The 15,354-nt window shown below is 46.7% G+C and overlaps 1 protein-coding gene across 2 annotated transcripts in view; it reads right to left on the bottom strand.

The window, feature by feature from the left end:
• Window positions 1-15,354, bottom strand: part of LRWD1 (leucine rich repeats and WD repeat domain containing 1) — a 41,348-nt gene that overhangs the window by 24,523 nt on the left and 1,471 nt on the right. The window contains exons 2-4 of one of the 2 annotated variants that reach the window (XM_075904964.2): window positions 14,151-14,296; window positions 5,201-5,435; window positions 4,287-4,406 (exon numbers count right to left, since the gene is read on the bottom strand). In XM_075904964.2, coding sequence (XP_075761079.1) covers window positions 4,287-4,406; window positions 5,201-5,435; window positions 14,151-14,230 — 435 coding nt within the window. In that variant the 5' untranslated portion in view covers window positions 14,231-14,296. The remainder of the gene's footprint in view (window positions 1-4,286; window positions 4,407-5,200; window positions 5,436-14,150; window positions 14,297-15,354) is intronic. The other variant, XM_075904966.2, reaches the window with a different exon arrangement.

Below are 15,354 nucleotides of genomic sequence, written 5' to 3'. Positions count from 1 at the left end.
TGCAGACTCTTACACACTACTATATTTATTCATGTGAGTAGCTACGCTGAATATATTTACAAACGTTTTATACGAGCTGGCAGAGTTAGCACCTTTATGCATTACACACTGTATCAATGGTACACATGCAGGAATTACATCACTCAGTGCATTTGCATCTGAGGTAGGCAGGTCGCAGCTGCATTCACAGTAACTCTGCATAACAATGGAAGAGAAGATGTTCTGACTACAGCCACCAGAGCAAACAGAAATACCACACAACATTCAGTGTCTTTTCAGAGCATTGGAACTGCTTGTGGAATTGTCTACACTGGCAAGTTTTGTCGCCAAAACCTGCCTTTTGGTGACAAAACAGAGAGGCTACGTCTACACTGGCCCCTTCTTCGGAAGAGGCATGCTAATTTAGAACTTTGGAATAAGGAAAACTTTCAAGTAGGAATAAGAGATCCTCTGAAATAGGGCTTTATTCCGGAGGATCGCGCCAGTCTGGACGCTCTTTTCCGGCTTTTCCCTAAGCCGGGAAAAAAAGCGGCGGCCATGTTTATTTAAATCCGGCGGGGGATATTTAAATCCCCCGCGGATTTCCCTATTCCAAAGTTCTAAATTAGCATGCCTCTTCCGAAGAAGGGGCCAGTGTAGACGTAGCCAGAGCGTTTACACTGCAGTGCAGCTTTTGTCGGGAAAAACACCCAGTTTTGGAAACAAAATCTTCCACCCCAGTGAGATACTTGTCTTGTCCCCTCCCTTTATTGTCAACAAAGAGCCAATGTGGACGCTGCTGTTTGTTTTGTTGAGAAAACTGGCTTCCACCAGTATCCTACAATACCTGCCGTGGTGGCTGTGCTCAGTGTTTTGTGATCTCTGCTGCTTGGCAGGCATGTGTCCCTCCCCTTTCAAAGCTCTGGGAAGTGACTGACAGCTGAGCGAGCTGCTCCCTTTGGGAAACAAAGAGCAAATCATTGGAGTGCTTCTATTCTGCCCTTCTAGGAACACAGTGGCAAGCAGACAGCTGCTGTAGGGGGAGGGGTGGAGAGACGGCTGTACTGCTTTGACATTCCTCAGCATGGAGAGCTCACAGAACTACGAGGGAATCCAAGAAGTGCAGGGATCAGTTCTGCCTTCCTACAACACTGCACTGCAGGATGCTTACCTACATTCCTTTGCTCTGCCTGTTGACAGGGGTGCTAAAAATGTGGCCAGGAAATGTTGACAATGGGAGGCAGAAAAACAGGTTTGACTGTTTTTCCACTTGTAGAGACTTTTGCATGTCGACAGCACTTTTGCTGCCAACCTTACCAGTGTAGACACAGCCTGTATCAGGAAGCCTGCCTATTAGAAGCCTGAGGCCCAGATCTCTAGTCCCTTTCACGTTGTGAATCTCTGCACCACATCTAATGTAGGTGAGTGTGACAAGTGCCAGCTTGAGAATGTTCTATAAATGGCAAAACTAATATTACAAAACCACTATTTTTGTTGTAGAATGTTATCCATACACACAGCCTCAAAATGCTGTACAGGGAGAATCGGCCAAAGGCAAGAAAAGATGTTTTGGCAAGACTCAGAGGAAGAAAGAGTTCCAAACAAATGGCTCAGAGTTAGCGTTAGAGCAAATCTTAGTCTGTGTATGTGCTGCAGAAAGAGAGATTATTAGTTTGAGGCCAATCTTGCAGAGCTGAGGCTGCATCTAGATTGCATCCCTCTTTCGACAGAGGGATGTAAATTAGGCACTTCGAAATTGCAAATGAAGCCAGGATTTGAATTTCCCGCTCTTCATTTGCATAATCACATTATGGAGCTCTTTCGAAAAAGCACTATTTCGAAAGTAAAACCGCGTTCTTGACGCGGTTCTTTCGAAAAGGGAAGGCTTTTTCGAAAGATCCTGTAAACCTATACCAATCTGGTATAGAAATTGGCCCCCCTCATCCAGCCTCCCCTGCTCCCCCACTCCCTGCCCTGTGTCCAAACCACTCTATACTCCATCCCTTACCTGCCCCCCAGGATCCTCTCCATTCAACCTCCCTACTCCCTGCCCCCTTGGGACTCCCAGCCCCTATCCAAGCTTCCGTGCCCCACCTCCCTGGAATCCTCACTCCTTGCCCGTGTTGCTGGGGCTGGCAGCGCAGCAACCGGCCTGGGGGAATTGTGGGGGAGGGCCCAGGGGCCAACTTCCCCTTCTCAACCTGCTGCCCAGGAAGTGGGTTGGCTCCCCCCAGCCAGGCTTGCCTGACCCCAGTCCCTGGCCGGAGCTCAGGGGCTGGACCGAAGGGTCCAATGGGCCTGATATGCCCCCCAAGCTGTAATTTGCCCCCTCTGATCTTGGGAAAGATCCTAGGTTTACAGGATCTTTCAAAAAAGCCTCCCCTTTTCGAAAGAACCGCATCTAGACACGGTTTTACTTTAGAAAGAGCACTTTTTTGAAAGAGCGCCATATCGTGATTATGCAAATGAAGCGTGGGAAATTCAAATCCCAGCTTCATTTGCAATTTCGAAGTGCCTAATTTACATCCCTCTGTTGAAAGAGGGACGTAATCTAGATGTATCCTGATTCTGGAGCTAGCTAAGAACTAGTTCAAACCATGGTGTATGTTAGAGGAATCCTGTGGTTTAGCCACCAACTGGGCTGTTATGTCAACTCCTGAGGCTCCTCTAACATGGCAGTTCTTGATTAAGAGTACACATAACTCTGGGGATACATAGATATCTTTCGGAGGTACATCAACTCAGTCAGATATTTGCCTTGTTTTACAACCGGCTACATAGAAAACACTAATGCAGTCAGTACAATCTAAAATCTCAAACAGTGACTTGCTTATTCTGCTCTGTCATCTCATTTTGACTGAGATGTCAGGACAAAATTTAAATAATGTATTGATTTAATAATTATATGGTAAAAATGAAAAGGTCTGCAATTTCTGAGTACTAGTGTGCTGGGACACATTTGTATTTTAAGTTTGATTTGGTAGCAGTAGGGATGCAACAGCATAACCGGTTAAACAGTTAACCCCAGGGAGCCGGCTACGCTTTGGGCTCTACAGTATAAAGCAGTATACTGCAGAGCCTGGAGCATATAACGGCTAAGATTTTTCACAGTTACATGGTTACCTAATTAACTGCTTTTTAACATCCCTTTTTAACATCCCGTGGTTTTTAAGGGAGGTGGAACTTGGGGATAAGCCAGACAAACCAGACTCCTGAAAGGGGAGCAGTAGTCTGGAAAGACTGAGAACCCCACACTTCTGAGTTGCTGCAGGAGCCCAGAAAAACTGAAGATCCCGAACACACATGGTCTCATTTATTACCAACTGCTAAGAAATCTAATACAGGGCTGTCAAATGTCAAAGCCCTCCCACACAAGGGGAATTCCGGGTGGAAAGACCCGCCAGCTTTGCAGCCTCTATATGCCAGGAGAGCTGGTACACAGGTGCTACCTGAAAGCCCAGAATCGGGGCCCATGTCTTGTTGTGCAGAGCATGCTGGTTTAAACTGAAGGCAGTGGGTGGTCATGAGGTGAGCATAAGGAGACTAATGAAAACCAGGAGAGCAATCACAAATTGGTTTCGGAGAACAGGAGGCCAATGAAGGGGACGTTCAAGTCTTGACAAGGACTGTTCACAATGTAGATGGAACTGTGCTACTGCATTTAAACATGTCAGCTGCTAGCACAGTTTCAACAGTGAAGCAGAGGACAGGGTCAGAGGAGTTAACCTGAATATTGCATTGTATCGCCAGTGGAACCTGAGTTACGAACACCAGTTTTAAAAAAAAAGTTCACAAAAGATTCAGGGGAGTAGCCATGTTAGTCTCTTTCAACAGAAACAACAAGGAGTCCTGTGCAGCACCTTAAAGACAAAAGACTTTATTTGGGCAAAAGCTTTCGTGTGCTGGAGCTCACTTCATCAGACGCATGATCATGTTCCTACCTGGTGGTCCATGCATCTAATGAAGTGGGCTCCAGTTCACAAAAACTTATGCCTAAATAAACTTGTTAATCTTTAAGGTGCCACAAGAGTCCTCGCTATTTTATTTTTTTAATTTAACAAAGTAAGGACATTGTTTCTGTGCTTGTTTCATTTAAATTAAGATGGTTAAAAGCAGCCTTTTCGTCTGTACAGCAAAATTGCAAAACTATCTTTAGTCACTGTTCAGTTGTAAACTTCTGAAAGAACTAAAAAGTTTTGTTCAGAGTTACGAACAGCCTCCATTCCCGAGGCTTTCGTAACTCTGAGGTTTTACTGTAAGTGTAAGCTATTCCTTAGGCAAGCCCATGGAAACATTACGTCTCTTACCTTGCTGGTCAGCTCTCGGCTGTTGACAATTCTCACATGATTAGCTAATTTGGTGATATCCTTGCCATTGAGAAGCCGAAGATTTTGTAGAAGAAACATAACCTTATAGTCGTCATTGGTCTAGGAAACAGATCGAACGTTTGCATTATGGCAGCGTGGGCACAATAGTCGCTTGAACAAATAAACATTCGTTTGCTGAGTTTTAAATTACAAATCCAGCAGGAAGGAACTGAATATGTTTATTCCACAAAGGGCATTTAAGAAAATAATTTAGCACCATTTAAGACTTTCAGATTAAACGTGCTCTGTTTACAAGTAAAACTCTTGTCCTGACAGCCAGCCCTGCAAACTCAAACTGGGCTCTGAGAGTCAAGTCAAGCTCTTTCTTGTTCCTGCATCGCCAGGAGTAAAATCTCAGCTAGCCCAGGGAGCACTGTGCAGCATGATGGAGGGCAAAATTTGCTTCTGCATGCAGAACTCAGTTAACTTTTCTATTGATGACCCCCCTTCCCACAGCTGTGGCAAGTCTGCGGCGTTATGTGGCGCACAAGGGGGTTTTGCGGTCCCTTTCGCACTACCATGGCACTTTCCATCTTCTAAGCTCTGCAGAGAGGAGTCACGTTAGAATACCCTGCACAAGCAGCCCTGCGGGGGCAGCTTCCTGGAGCCGGCCTAGTGGCTAGAGCACTGCTCCAAGAAACAGGAGACTTAGCATTGCCACTGGCATCCTGGGTAACTGTGGGCCCTCTGTGTGCCTCAGTAGCCTCATCTGTACAACAGGGATAATGCTACTGACCTTCTTTGTAAAGCACTTTGAGATCTATGGCTGAAGAGTGCTACACAAGGTACTATTATTATTTACTTCCCGGTCAATATGCTGCTTATCATGTAAGGATGGAAACTATATCACTCACGGTCAAATACACATTGTTTTCATAGCTTAGCTCCTCCAGCAGTGGGAACTGCTTCAAGGCAGTCACGTCTTCCAGTTGGTTGTTACTGCAGTTTAGGATACGCAGGCCTGGCAGGCTCAAATTAGCCGGAAGCCTGTCCAACGCATTATCAGAGAGATCGAGATTTTGCAGATGTCTCAGACGTGAAAACAACCGTGGTTCTAAGTCTCCAGTCTTTAACTGCAACTTGGATAAACTGAAACAAAACCAAAGCAAAACACGTGCCATTTCCAGTTCACCCAAAGGTAAAGACAAAGGTAAACATATTGACCTTTTAAAGGATATAAAGTTTCATCCTGTTGTAAAACTTGCTGAGCAAATCTATCTGTGCTTAGACTGCCAGAAAGCCTTTGACAAGGTCCCTCACCAAAGACTCTTAAACAAAGTAAGATGTCATGGGATAAGAGGGAAGGTCCTCTCATGGGCTGTTTACTGGTTAAAAGACAGGAAACAAAGGGAAGGAATAAATGATCAGTTTTCAGAACAGAGAGAAGTAACTAGTGGTGTCCCGCATGGGTCTGTACTGGGAGCAATCCTATTCAATATACTCATGAATGATTTGGAGAAAGGGGTAAACCATGAGGTGGCAAAACTTGCAGATAATACTAAATTGCTCAAGACAGTTAAGTTCAAAGCAGACTGTGAAGAGCTTTGAAAGGATCTCACAAAACTAGGTGACTGGGCAATGAAACGGCAGATGAATTTTAATGTTGGAAAACATAATCCCAACTATACATATAAAATGATAACAGCTAATTCAGTGCCTACTACTCAAGAGAGAGATCTTGGAGTCATTGTGGACAGCACGCAATGTGCAGCCCCAGTCAAAAAAGCAAACAAAATGTTAGGAATCATTTAAAAGGGATAGAATAAGTCAGAGAATATTGTATTGCCACTGTATAAATCCATGATACACCCACATCTTGAATACTGAGTACAGATGCAGTCGCATCATCTCAAAAAGATATTTGGCATTGGAAAAAGTTCAGAAAGGGGCAACAAAAATGACTAGGGGAATGGAACAGCTGTCATGTGAGGAGAGATTAATAAGACTGGGATTTTTGGATTTAGAAAAGAGGAGACTAAGAGGGGATATGATAGAGGTCTATAAAATCATAACTGGTATGGAGAAAGTGAATAAGAAAAAGTTCTTTACTTACTCCCATAACACAAGAACTATGAGTCACCAAATGAAATTAATAGGTAGTGGGTTTTAAACAAACAAAAGGAAGTTTTTCTTCACACAATGCACAGTCAACCTGTGGAACTCCTTGCCAAAGGATGTTGTGAAGATCAGGATTTTCACAGGGTTCAAAAAAGAACTAGATAAATTCATGGAGGATAAGTCCATCAATGGCCATTAGTCAAGATGGGCAGGAATGGTGTCCCTAACCTCTGTGTGTCAGAAGCTGGGAATGTGCAACAGCAGATGGATCACTTGATGATTGCCTGTTCTGTTCATTCCCTCTGGGGCACATGGAAATGGCCACTGTTGGAGGACAGGATACTGGTCTAAATGGAGCTTTGGTCTAACCCAGCATGGTCATTCTTATATTTTTATGATCCTACAGACACCAACTTTTGAATGTAGCATTACAGGGTTCAAACACAAATGTGAAGATGACAAGAAGGGAGAATAGGTAAATGCATTGCTTTTTTTTGTGATGGTACGCCCCAGGACGGCGTACCGGCACCTATTTTCCCATCTTACTTTAATTGAATTCCAGGGCAGCTTGGTTCCCAACAGAAGCCCGCTCGGGACACAGCTCTTAAAGGGGCATTTCAGCACCAGCACAGGACTTTTTTTTTTTTTTGGCTCAACAAGTTTGAGCCTGGAGTACCGGCACCTTTTTTCTTGCAAAAAAAGCACTGGCTAAATGTAACTTCAAGTTTGGTGGGTGAGCAGTAACTATGGCTAACATCTACAGGCAAAACTTCCACCTGTTACTTAATGAGAAGACACAGGTTGAACCTCTCTAGTCTGGCATAATCAGGACCTGACTGGTATTGAATCAGAGAATTTACCGAACCACGAGAGGTCAATATTGTCTAGTAGCATTACCAACACTTCCCTCGCTTACTAGGGATGTGTCAGTATACACGTTTAAATGGTTAATGGATAAGCCTGGACTCATTGGTTAACCTTCATGGTTATACGCAGGAGAGTGGGCGGAGGGGGTGTAGAGCAGAGCAGGCTAGAGCCAGTGCTTGCGGGGAGCCTGCTTTTAAGCAAGCTCCCTGTGAGCACCAGCTCCCGGGGAGCTGCCTAACCCCCCACTGCTGCCTCTGATACAGCTGCTGCCTGTCCCCTTCCTCCCTGCAGCTTAAAATCTGGCACCCTCCATCCGCCGTGTATAAAACGTATTACAAATTTACCAAAAAAAATTAATGATAACAATTATTATTGTAGTGACTTTGATGCTGAATTCTTTGAATTTACATCTTTCAGACTTTGCACTTTACTTCTGGAACACTATTTCCAAAAGAGAACTAACATAACAGAGTTCCTTTCTCAACAGACTGGCTGCGAGCTGTCTACACTGGCCGCTTGCTTTTCCGGAAAAGCAATGACGATCTACTGTAAAATTGTCAGTGTTTTTCCAGAAAAACTATGCTGCTCCCATTCGGGCAAAAGTCCTTTTCCGGAAAAACTGTTCTGGAAAAGGGCCAGTGTAGACAGCACAGTAGTCTTTTCCGCAAAAAAGCCCCGATCGCAAAAATGACGATCGGGGCTTTTTGCGGAAAAGAGCATCTACATTGGCCACGGACGCTTTTCCAGAAAAAGTGCTTTTCCGGAAAAGCATCCTGCCAATGTAGACGCGCTTTTTCCGGAAATACTTATAACGGAAAACTGTTCCATTTTAAGCATTTCCGGAAAAGGGTGCCAGTGTAGACGTAGCCACTGTGTCTGGTGTCTCTATGTACATCACGTATACATGACAGTCATACCCACTGGATACACTTATGTTTTTCATGCACCTCAAATGACTAAGCCATCTTGCCTGGAATTACTTCTGACATCCCCAGTGCCTGGGCAGTTTTCAAACAACTGACTGACACCCCATCCCCCCCCCCAATCAATCAATCAAAGGTGCTACAAAAGTGTTCTCCCCATGTGGAATTCCACTTCTTATGACAGTCTGAGGCACAGAAAGGACAGAATCATATTCTGGAACAGGCAGAGGTTTAAAGTAGTCATGAGCATTTAGTCCTTGTGACAGGGCGTTTGCCCTGCACTGGCCCTCTAAGGGTAAAACCCCAGTCCTGAATGAGGGCTGTGAGCAAAGCCCCAGCTGAGGCAGTTCTGGTTAATGAGGGCCCAGCTGGGGGCTATATAAAGGACTCCTGGAGGGCAGGGGAGAGAGCAGTAGGGACCTGACTACCAGAAAAACTGGAGGCTACCTGGAGATAGAGCCATGCTGGGGAAGGCAGGCTGGGCTGGGCTGGGGAGGCTCTAACTAAGCAAGCTCCCAGGCTGTAGGACCTGAAGCAAGGCCTGAAGGGGCAGCCAGGGTAGGCAGGGGCAGCAGGTCCACATCCCTTTGCCAGTAATGAGTGGCCATTACAGACTGCAGTTTGTCACTGAGGCAAGGTGGGTACAGGGGAGGAGAACAGGGTGCCCTGGGCTATGTCTACACAGCTTCCCTCTTCTGCAAAAGCCTATGGAAATGAAGTACGGATTAGCATATTGCTGTGCTTCATTTGCATAATTAATTAGGAGCTGTTTTTGTGCAAGAGGTTTTTGCGCAAAAAGGCACCATCTACACAGTGCCTTTTTGTGCAAAAAAACCCCTCTTGCTTAAAAGAGCTGTTCTTCCTCATTTTTCAGGAAGAATGGCTCTTATGCAAGAGGGGCTTTTTGTGTGAAAACTGCTCCTAATTATGCAAATGAAGTGTGGCAATATGCTAATCCATGCTTCATTTGCATAGGCTTTTGCAGACAAGGGAAGCTCTGTAGACAGAGCATCAGGGAGGAGAGATCCCAGGAGTGAAAGCAGGATTAACATCAACCCCTGGGAGGGAGAGGGGCTCAGACGCTGGAGTGGGCACTGCTGGAGGGCAGTGTCCTGAAGAGGAGGCCGAGGACGAAGAGAAACATGGGGAGACACCACCTTAGAGGGAGGTGTCTAGCGAGCCAAACAAGCTAATTCCCAGGACTGTGGGCTGGAGGTGCTATGGTGATGAGTCTGCCCTGTGACAGTCCTAAAAAAATCAAACCAAAACAGGTGATTCCTGCCACCATAGAAATGGGAAATTCTCTTTCCTAGCCAATAGAAGCCCTTTGCCACTAGACATATATCATGAGAACTGGGATCAGACTGGGCTGGTTAAACCTTTAGCCTGGCTCCACATGCCAGTGAACTGTTTCCTTGTGGCTAATTTCTTGTGCTTGAGAATTTCCGATTTCACTTGTTAAGGGATTGCAGTTACGATTAGAAAAAGCCCTTCCAGATGTGAATCTGGTGTTGAGTGGCTGCGATAGGCTGAACATGCAACTAGAAGGAAGACCTGCTTCCATTTATCTCAAGAGCCGTCATCACCGGGGCCCAGCAATGTCAGCACCGTGGCTGATCAAAGCAAGTGCACAGAATGCGTGACAATCAGGGTCCAGACACCACGCGGGGAGAACAAGAGGCCTGAACACCTGAACACCAGAGAGTAAGCCGTTGAATGCCATGTAACTATGCTAGAAAAACACAGCAAGAGCTGTCTCTTATGAAAGCTTGAAATGTTCTAAACTTAGTAATTATTAGGAGATATAGATGCAAGTTATGAATGTATGTAGACTGCACGTCGTAACATTTCTGTTCCACCTCAGAGCGGGACAGTGAATGAAAGGACGAGGTACCACCCAAGGCAAGTGTTTCCCTTAGCTAGTACTGATCCTTTTACAGTGGAAGGGGTCCAAAGCAGTGATCCTTCTAATTTTTTATGTCCATGTGCAGAATGAATTTTGTGATGTGCACCACCATGGAGGTGATGCGTAACACATCACAGAAATCATTATGCACAAGGATGGTGTGTGGCAGGGGTGGGCCGAGGGATTAAAGTGTAGGAGGGGGTTCATGGCAGTGGCAGAGGGCTGGAGTGTGTGTGGGGAGTGAAGATTCTGGCTGTGGGATGCAGGCTCTAGGGTAGGCTGTGGATGGAGAGTTTGCAGGGGGTGCATGCTGTCTCAGGGAGAGAGAATTACCTCTCATCATGGAAACTCAGGGACAGAGAAGTGCCTCTCCATGGCTGCAGCTGCTCCAGCAAGGCCTGGCCAGGGAAGGCGCTACCCCCTGGCCCTGGCATCTCTGAGTTAGGCTGGACGGGGGCCAGTGGGCAGGGGTGCCTCTTTCCTGGCTGCGGCAGGTTCGTGCTGGGGCCGACAGGAGGAGGTGCCTCTTCCCACTCAACCAGATACAGGGCTTGGAAAGAGACATCTCTCCACACCACAGCCCGGCTCGGGGCTTAATAGGCAGCTGCACGGCTTAGAGCAGGGCTTCTCAACTTTGGAAGCCCTGAGAGCCACAATAATATTCACAGCACATGCCAATGGACACAACTTAAGTGTGGTTGCATATACATGCAAATATATGCAAATAGCTTCTTTCACACTGACGGGTATTAATACAAAGATTAAGGCAAGACTACACAACATGCAAGCCCCATTTAAATCAGTTCTGCTGATGTTAATAAAATGCAATAGTTACCTGATTTCCACCCATATGACAGCACTTTTAATGAGCAATGACAGTCCCGGAATTTAACTATATGAAAATGTACCTCAACAGAAGACTATTCTATTGACTCGCCGTTGTGGAGCGTGTTCCCGGTGGAGGCCATGTTCAAAGGATCCCACCCACAGGCCGCATGGTGAGCCCTCAGTAAACCCAAACCGCACGGTGGGCTGCAAACAAACAGCCTGTGGGCTGTGTGTTGAGTAGGCCTGGCTTAGAGGGAACTTAAGGCTGAAGTGAGAGCTGTTCAGAGACAGGGACAGCCTCGAGGCAGAAAGCTGTTGCCATAATGCTAGAGCTAGCAGTATGCGGGGAACCTGTTCAAAGGCAACAGGTAACTTGTAGCAGAAAAGGGACTGCACCCTAGATGGGAGTATGTCTAGACTACATGGCTCTGTTGTCAGAGCCATGTAGGTTAGTTTACCAGACATACCCAAATGAAGCCGCGATTTAAAATGGGGGTCAGCTGTCCCGGCACAGCGGGGCAGTCTAGACGCGCCACGATCGACAGGGAAGCCTCTGTCGACCGCTCTGTTATGCCTTGTGACTCATCATGAGGCAGACTCATCACAAGGCATAATGGAGCGGTCAACAGAGGCTTCCCTGTCAACAGTGGCGCATCTAGACTGCCCCGCTGTGCCGGGACAGCTGATCCCCGGCACAGCGTGGCAGCCATTTTCATGTAAATGAAGCTGCAATTATTTAAATTGTGGCTTCATTTGGGTATGTCTAGTAAACTAATCTACATGGCTCTGTTGCCACAGCCATGTAGTCTAGACATACCCTGGATGTGTAAAGTTGCGTCTTTATGTTGATTTACTGTTTAACCTGTCTATGTTTGCTCTCTGTCACAACTCCATTTCTGAATCTGTAGTTCTGCTATTAAATAAACCTTGTTTGCTTCTACCTCATGCAGGTCTTTTGTGCTGTGAGGAGTGCATGCAACAAAGTGAACTGATAACTGGGGTACTGGCTTCACGCCTGCAGCGATGACAAACCAAAGGGGAATGGCATGAGCTTCTGGGAGGATGGATTTGGGGAGATTTGGCACTGGAAGGGCTGTTGGCATCACCCGGCCAGGAGTAATGAGGCTGGTGGGAGCCAAGAGCCTGTGTTTGCGGGCAGGGTGCTGGTGTCAGGGCCCTGAGGCAGGTGCTTTAATGCTGAGCTGTTCTGGAAGTCCCAGGACCAGCAGTGGCAGAACCTCATAGGCTATGTCTACACTGGCATGATTTTCCAAAAATACTTTTAACGGAAAAGTTTTCCGTTCAAAGCATTTTCAGAAAAAGTGCGTCTAGATTGGCAGGATGCTTTTCCGGAAAAGCACTTTTTGCGGAAAAGCGTCCGTGCCAATCTAGACGCGCTTTTCCGCAAAAAAGCCCCGATTGTCATTTTCGCAATCGGGGCTTTTTTGTGGAAAAGAAATCTCTGCTGTCTACACTGGCCCTTTTCCGGAACAGTTTTCCGGAAAAAGACTTTTTCCCGAACGGGAGAAGCATAGTTTTTCCGGAAAAGCACTGATGATTTTACATTAGATCGTCAGTGCTTTTCCAGAAATTCAAACGGCCAGTGTAGACAGTTGGCAAGTTATTCCGGAAAAGCGGCTGATTTTCCAGAATAACTGGCCAGTGTAGACACAGCCATAGTGTTTGGGGTGATCCCCCAACATCATAGAATATAACAGTGATCTGCTACAACTAGCTTCTCATTTTGGCTTCATGGCTGGGTAGCGTTGGATTTGTGGGCCGGCCTTGGAAGAATGTCAATACAGGATTTTTTCTCAGTCTGACCGCTGATGAAATAACATTCTGTAAAAGCATGACACTGTTTGGCTGCCTGCAACAGCACAAGACTGGGCTGAACCACCCAAGAGGTGCCTTCCTGTCCTACATTGCCATGAAAAAGCTACTTTAGACATTTTAAAATATTTTTTGTACACCCTGGTTATGATAGCAACTGCACAATGAGAATTTTTAGAGGCTTCCAAAGAGTCTCTACCTACAAGGCCAGTACAGTTAAACTTAAGGGACAGGTTGGACCTCCCCGGTCCAGCTTCCTTGGGACCTGACCAATCCCAGACAAGGGAGTTTTCCAGACAAAGGAAGGCCGGGGGCGGGGGAAGTACTAGCCTCCCTACTGAGTTTCTCTCCCCGGCCACCTGGGCTCCTCTCCCCAGCCTCTTAGCCCCGCAAACTGCAGCAGCCCTTCCAGAGCTCCTGCCGACCTCACGCCAGCCCCACCGCCCTTCCGGAGCTCCTGCTGGCCCTGCCAACCTTGCAGCAGCCATGCCATCCCACTGGAGTTCCTAGCAGTTCTGCCGTCTGTGGGCTCCACTGCCCCACAAGCTCTGGCCCCAGTCGGCTTCCCTACCCTGCTGGCTGTAGGCTCTGCTGCCCCCATCAACTGGATTCAGATCTGCTTAGTCACAGTACCTTACTCCATGAATGGGTCCCATTAAGGACAAAGTAGGAAAGTGCTACTTAATGTAAGGAGATGAGAAGCCAGCTCCCTAATAGTTTTGCAGTAACACATATGGCATATGCAGAATATACATGATGGCAAAGATCTTACACCTGCAGATAATCTGACTTTCTAATTCTTGCCTATTCAACCCTGTAATGGTGATAAAGCCCCATCACACCACCAAGGGTACGTCTAAACTACATGCCTCCGTCGACGGAGGCATGTAGATTAGCCAGATCGGCAGAGGGAAATGAAGCCGCGATTAAAATAATCGCGGCTTCATTTAAATTTAAATGGCTGCCCCGCTCTGCCGATCAGCTGTTTGTCGGCAGATCGGGGCAGTCTGGACGCGCCGCGCCGACAAAGAAGCCTTTCTTGATCGGCACAGGTATGCCTCGTGAAACCAGGTTTACCTGTGCCGATCAAGAAAGGCTTCCTTGTCGGCACGTCGCGTCCAGACTGCCCCGATCTGCTGACAAACAGCCGATCGGCAGAGCGGGGCAGCCATTTAAATTTAAATGAAGCCGCGATTATTTTAATCGCGGCTTCATTTCCCTCTGCCGATCTGGCTAATCTACATGCCTCCGTCGACGGAGGCATGTAGTTTAGACGTACCCCATGTGTTTTTATAATGGACATGTGTGTTGTTTCATTTTCCTATCTAAAGAAAGCAAGCCCAAGTGGGATTCAACTGGAATTTTATTCAGAGTCTGGTTTGCACTTACTTCAGAGTCTCAATCTTCCGGAGCCTAGTAGATCTTGGAACCGCTCTTTCCAAAAGAAGCTCTGTAGTAACTTTGGACATGGTTAGTTTCTGCCACTTTCCTGGGAGCACAAAGCTGACAGCGGTAAAATGTCTTCCAGGAACTTTCTTGGTGAAAGAAACAAGAATTAGGAGGAGTCCTGTAAAACTTTTTCTCAACAAGAATGAAAGAAAAGGTGATGGTGCAACTACTCCTTTTTTTGTTGATAAATCAGACGTTTATTAGGTAATTTAATAATCCAGCCTTGCAAAACAATCATAAACATTTACCAAACTGGACATACATTTCACATCACCTGCCCCGACTGTCACAATGCTAGTAATAAAACCACTCGTGATACTGTGGGTCAGTTGTATCCTACATTGCAAACTGGCACAGGGACCACCTCTTAGTTCTGTGCATGACCAGAGCTCTTAGTTGCTATGCAAGTCATAAACAATATCTGCCTGCTGCAAGGTTTCTTCCTCTGAAATTTTACTGGCCACTGGATCGGATACCAGACTACAAAGACCGCTAGCTGGATCCAGGCTGGCAATCCTTAAATTCCTAAAATATTGCAAAACTAATCAAACTAGCTCAGTGGTGGGCAACCTTGGCTCAGCAGCCAAATGTGGCCCATCGGGGGTCTGTGTGGTCACGAGTAGGGATATTATTCGGTAACTGGTTACCCAGTAAGCATCGCTCTTATCAGGTGATGCTTATCGGGTAACGGTTAACTCATACCACAGGGAGCAGGCCCCTGATCACAGCCCACTGCAGGCAGAGGGCTGCTCCAGGTCCGCCAGACCTCCACACAGGCTGGGAGCTGGCAGCCCCATGTGGGGCTGGAAGCGGCGGCCATGGCACCGTGTCCCCAACATCATGTTCTAATCAAGACTGTGTTGCTACATTATGGGCCAAGTGACTGTGACTGGTTCAGTTCTGACTCAGGACAACACTGCATTGGTATGTTACAGGCCAAGTCTGAGAGGCTGTCACTGTTTTAGCACAGAGCTGCATTGCCATGTGACAGGTTCATGGGAAGCTGTAACTGCAACATCCTGCTCTGATACAGTTCTGGTTCAAAACAGCATTGCCCCATGATGGGTTCCTAGCTATGGTCGCATCACCATGATCCGGTCCAGTTCCAATGCAGGATTGTGTTCTCATGTTACGGGTGGCATGG

Source organism: Pelodiscus sinensis, chromosome 21, assembly GCF_052426305.1.
Source record: "Pelodiscus sinensis isolate ZL-2025 chromosome 21, ASM5242630v1, whole genome shotgun sequence".
In the NCBI taxonomy this organism is placed as follows: domain Eukaryota; kingdom Metazoa; phylum Chordata; order Testudines; family Trionychidae; genus Pelodiscus; species Pelodiscus sinensis.
The sequence above is the reverse complement of the archived record's forward strand: the minus strand, read 5'-3'. Positions and strand labels throughout refer to the sequence as shown.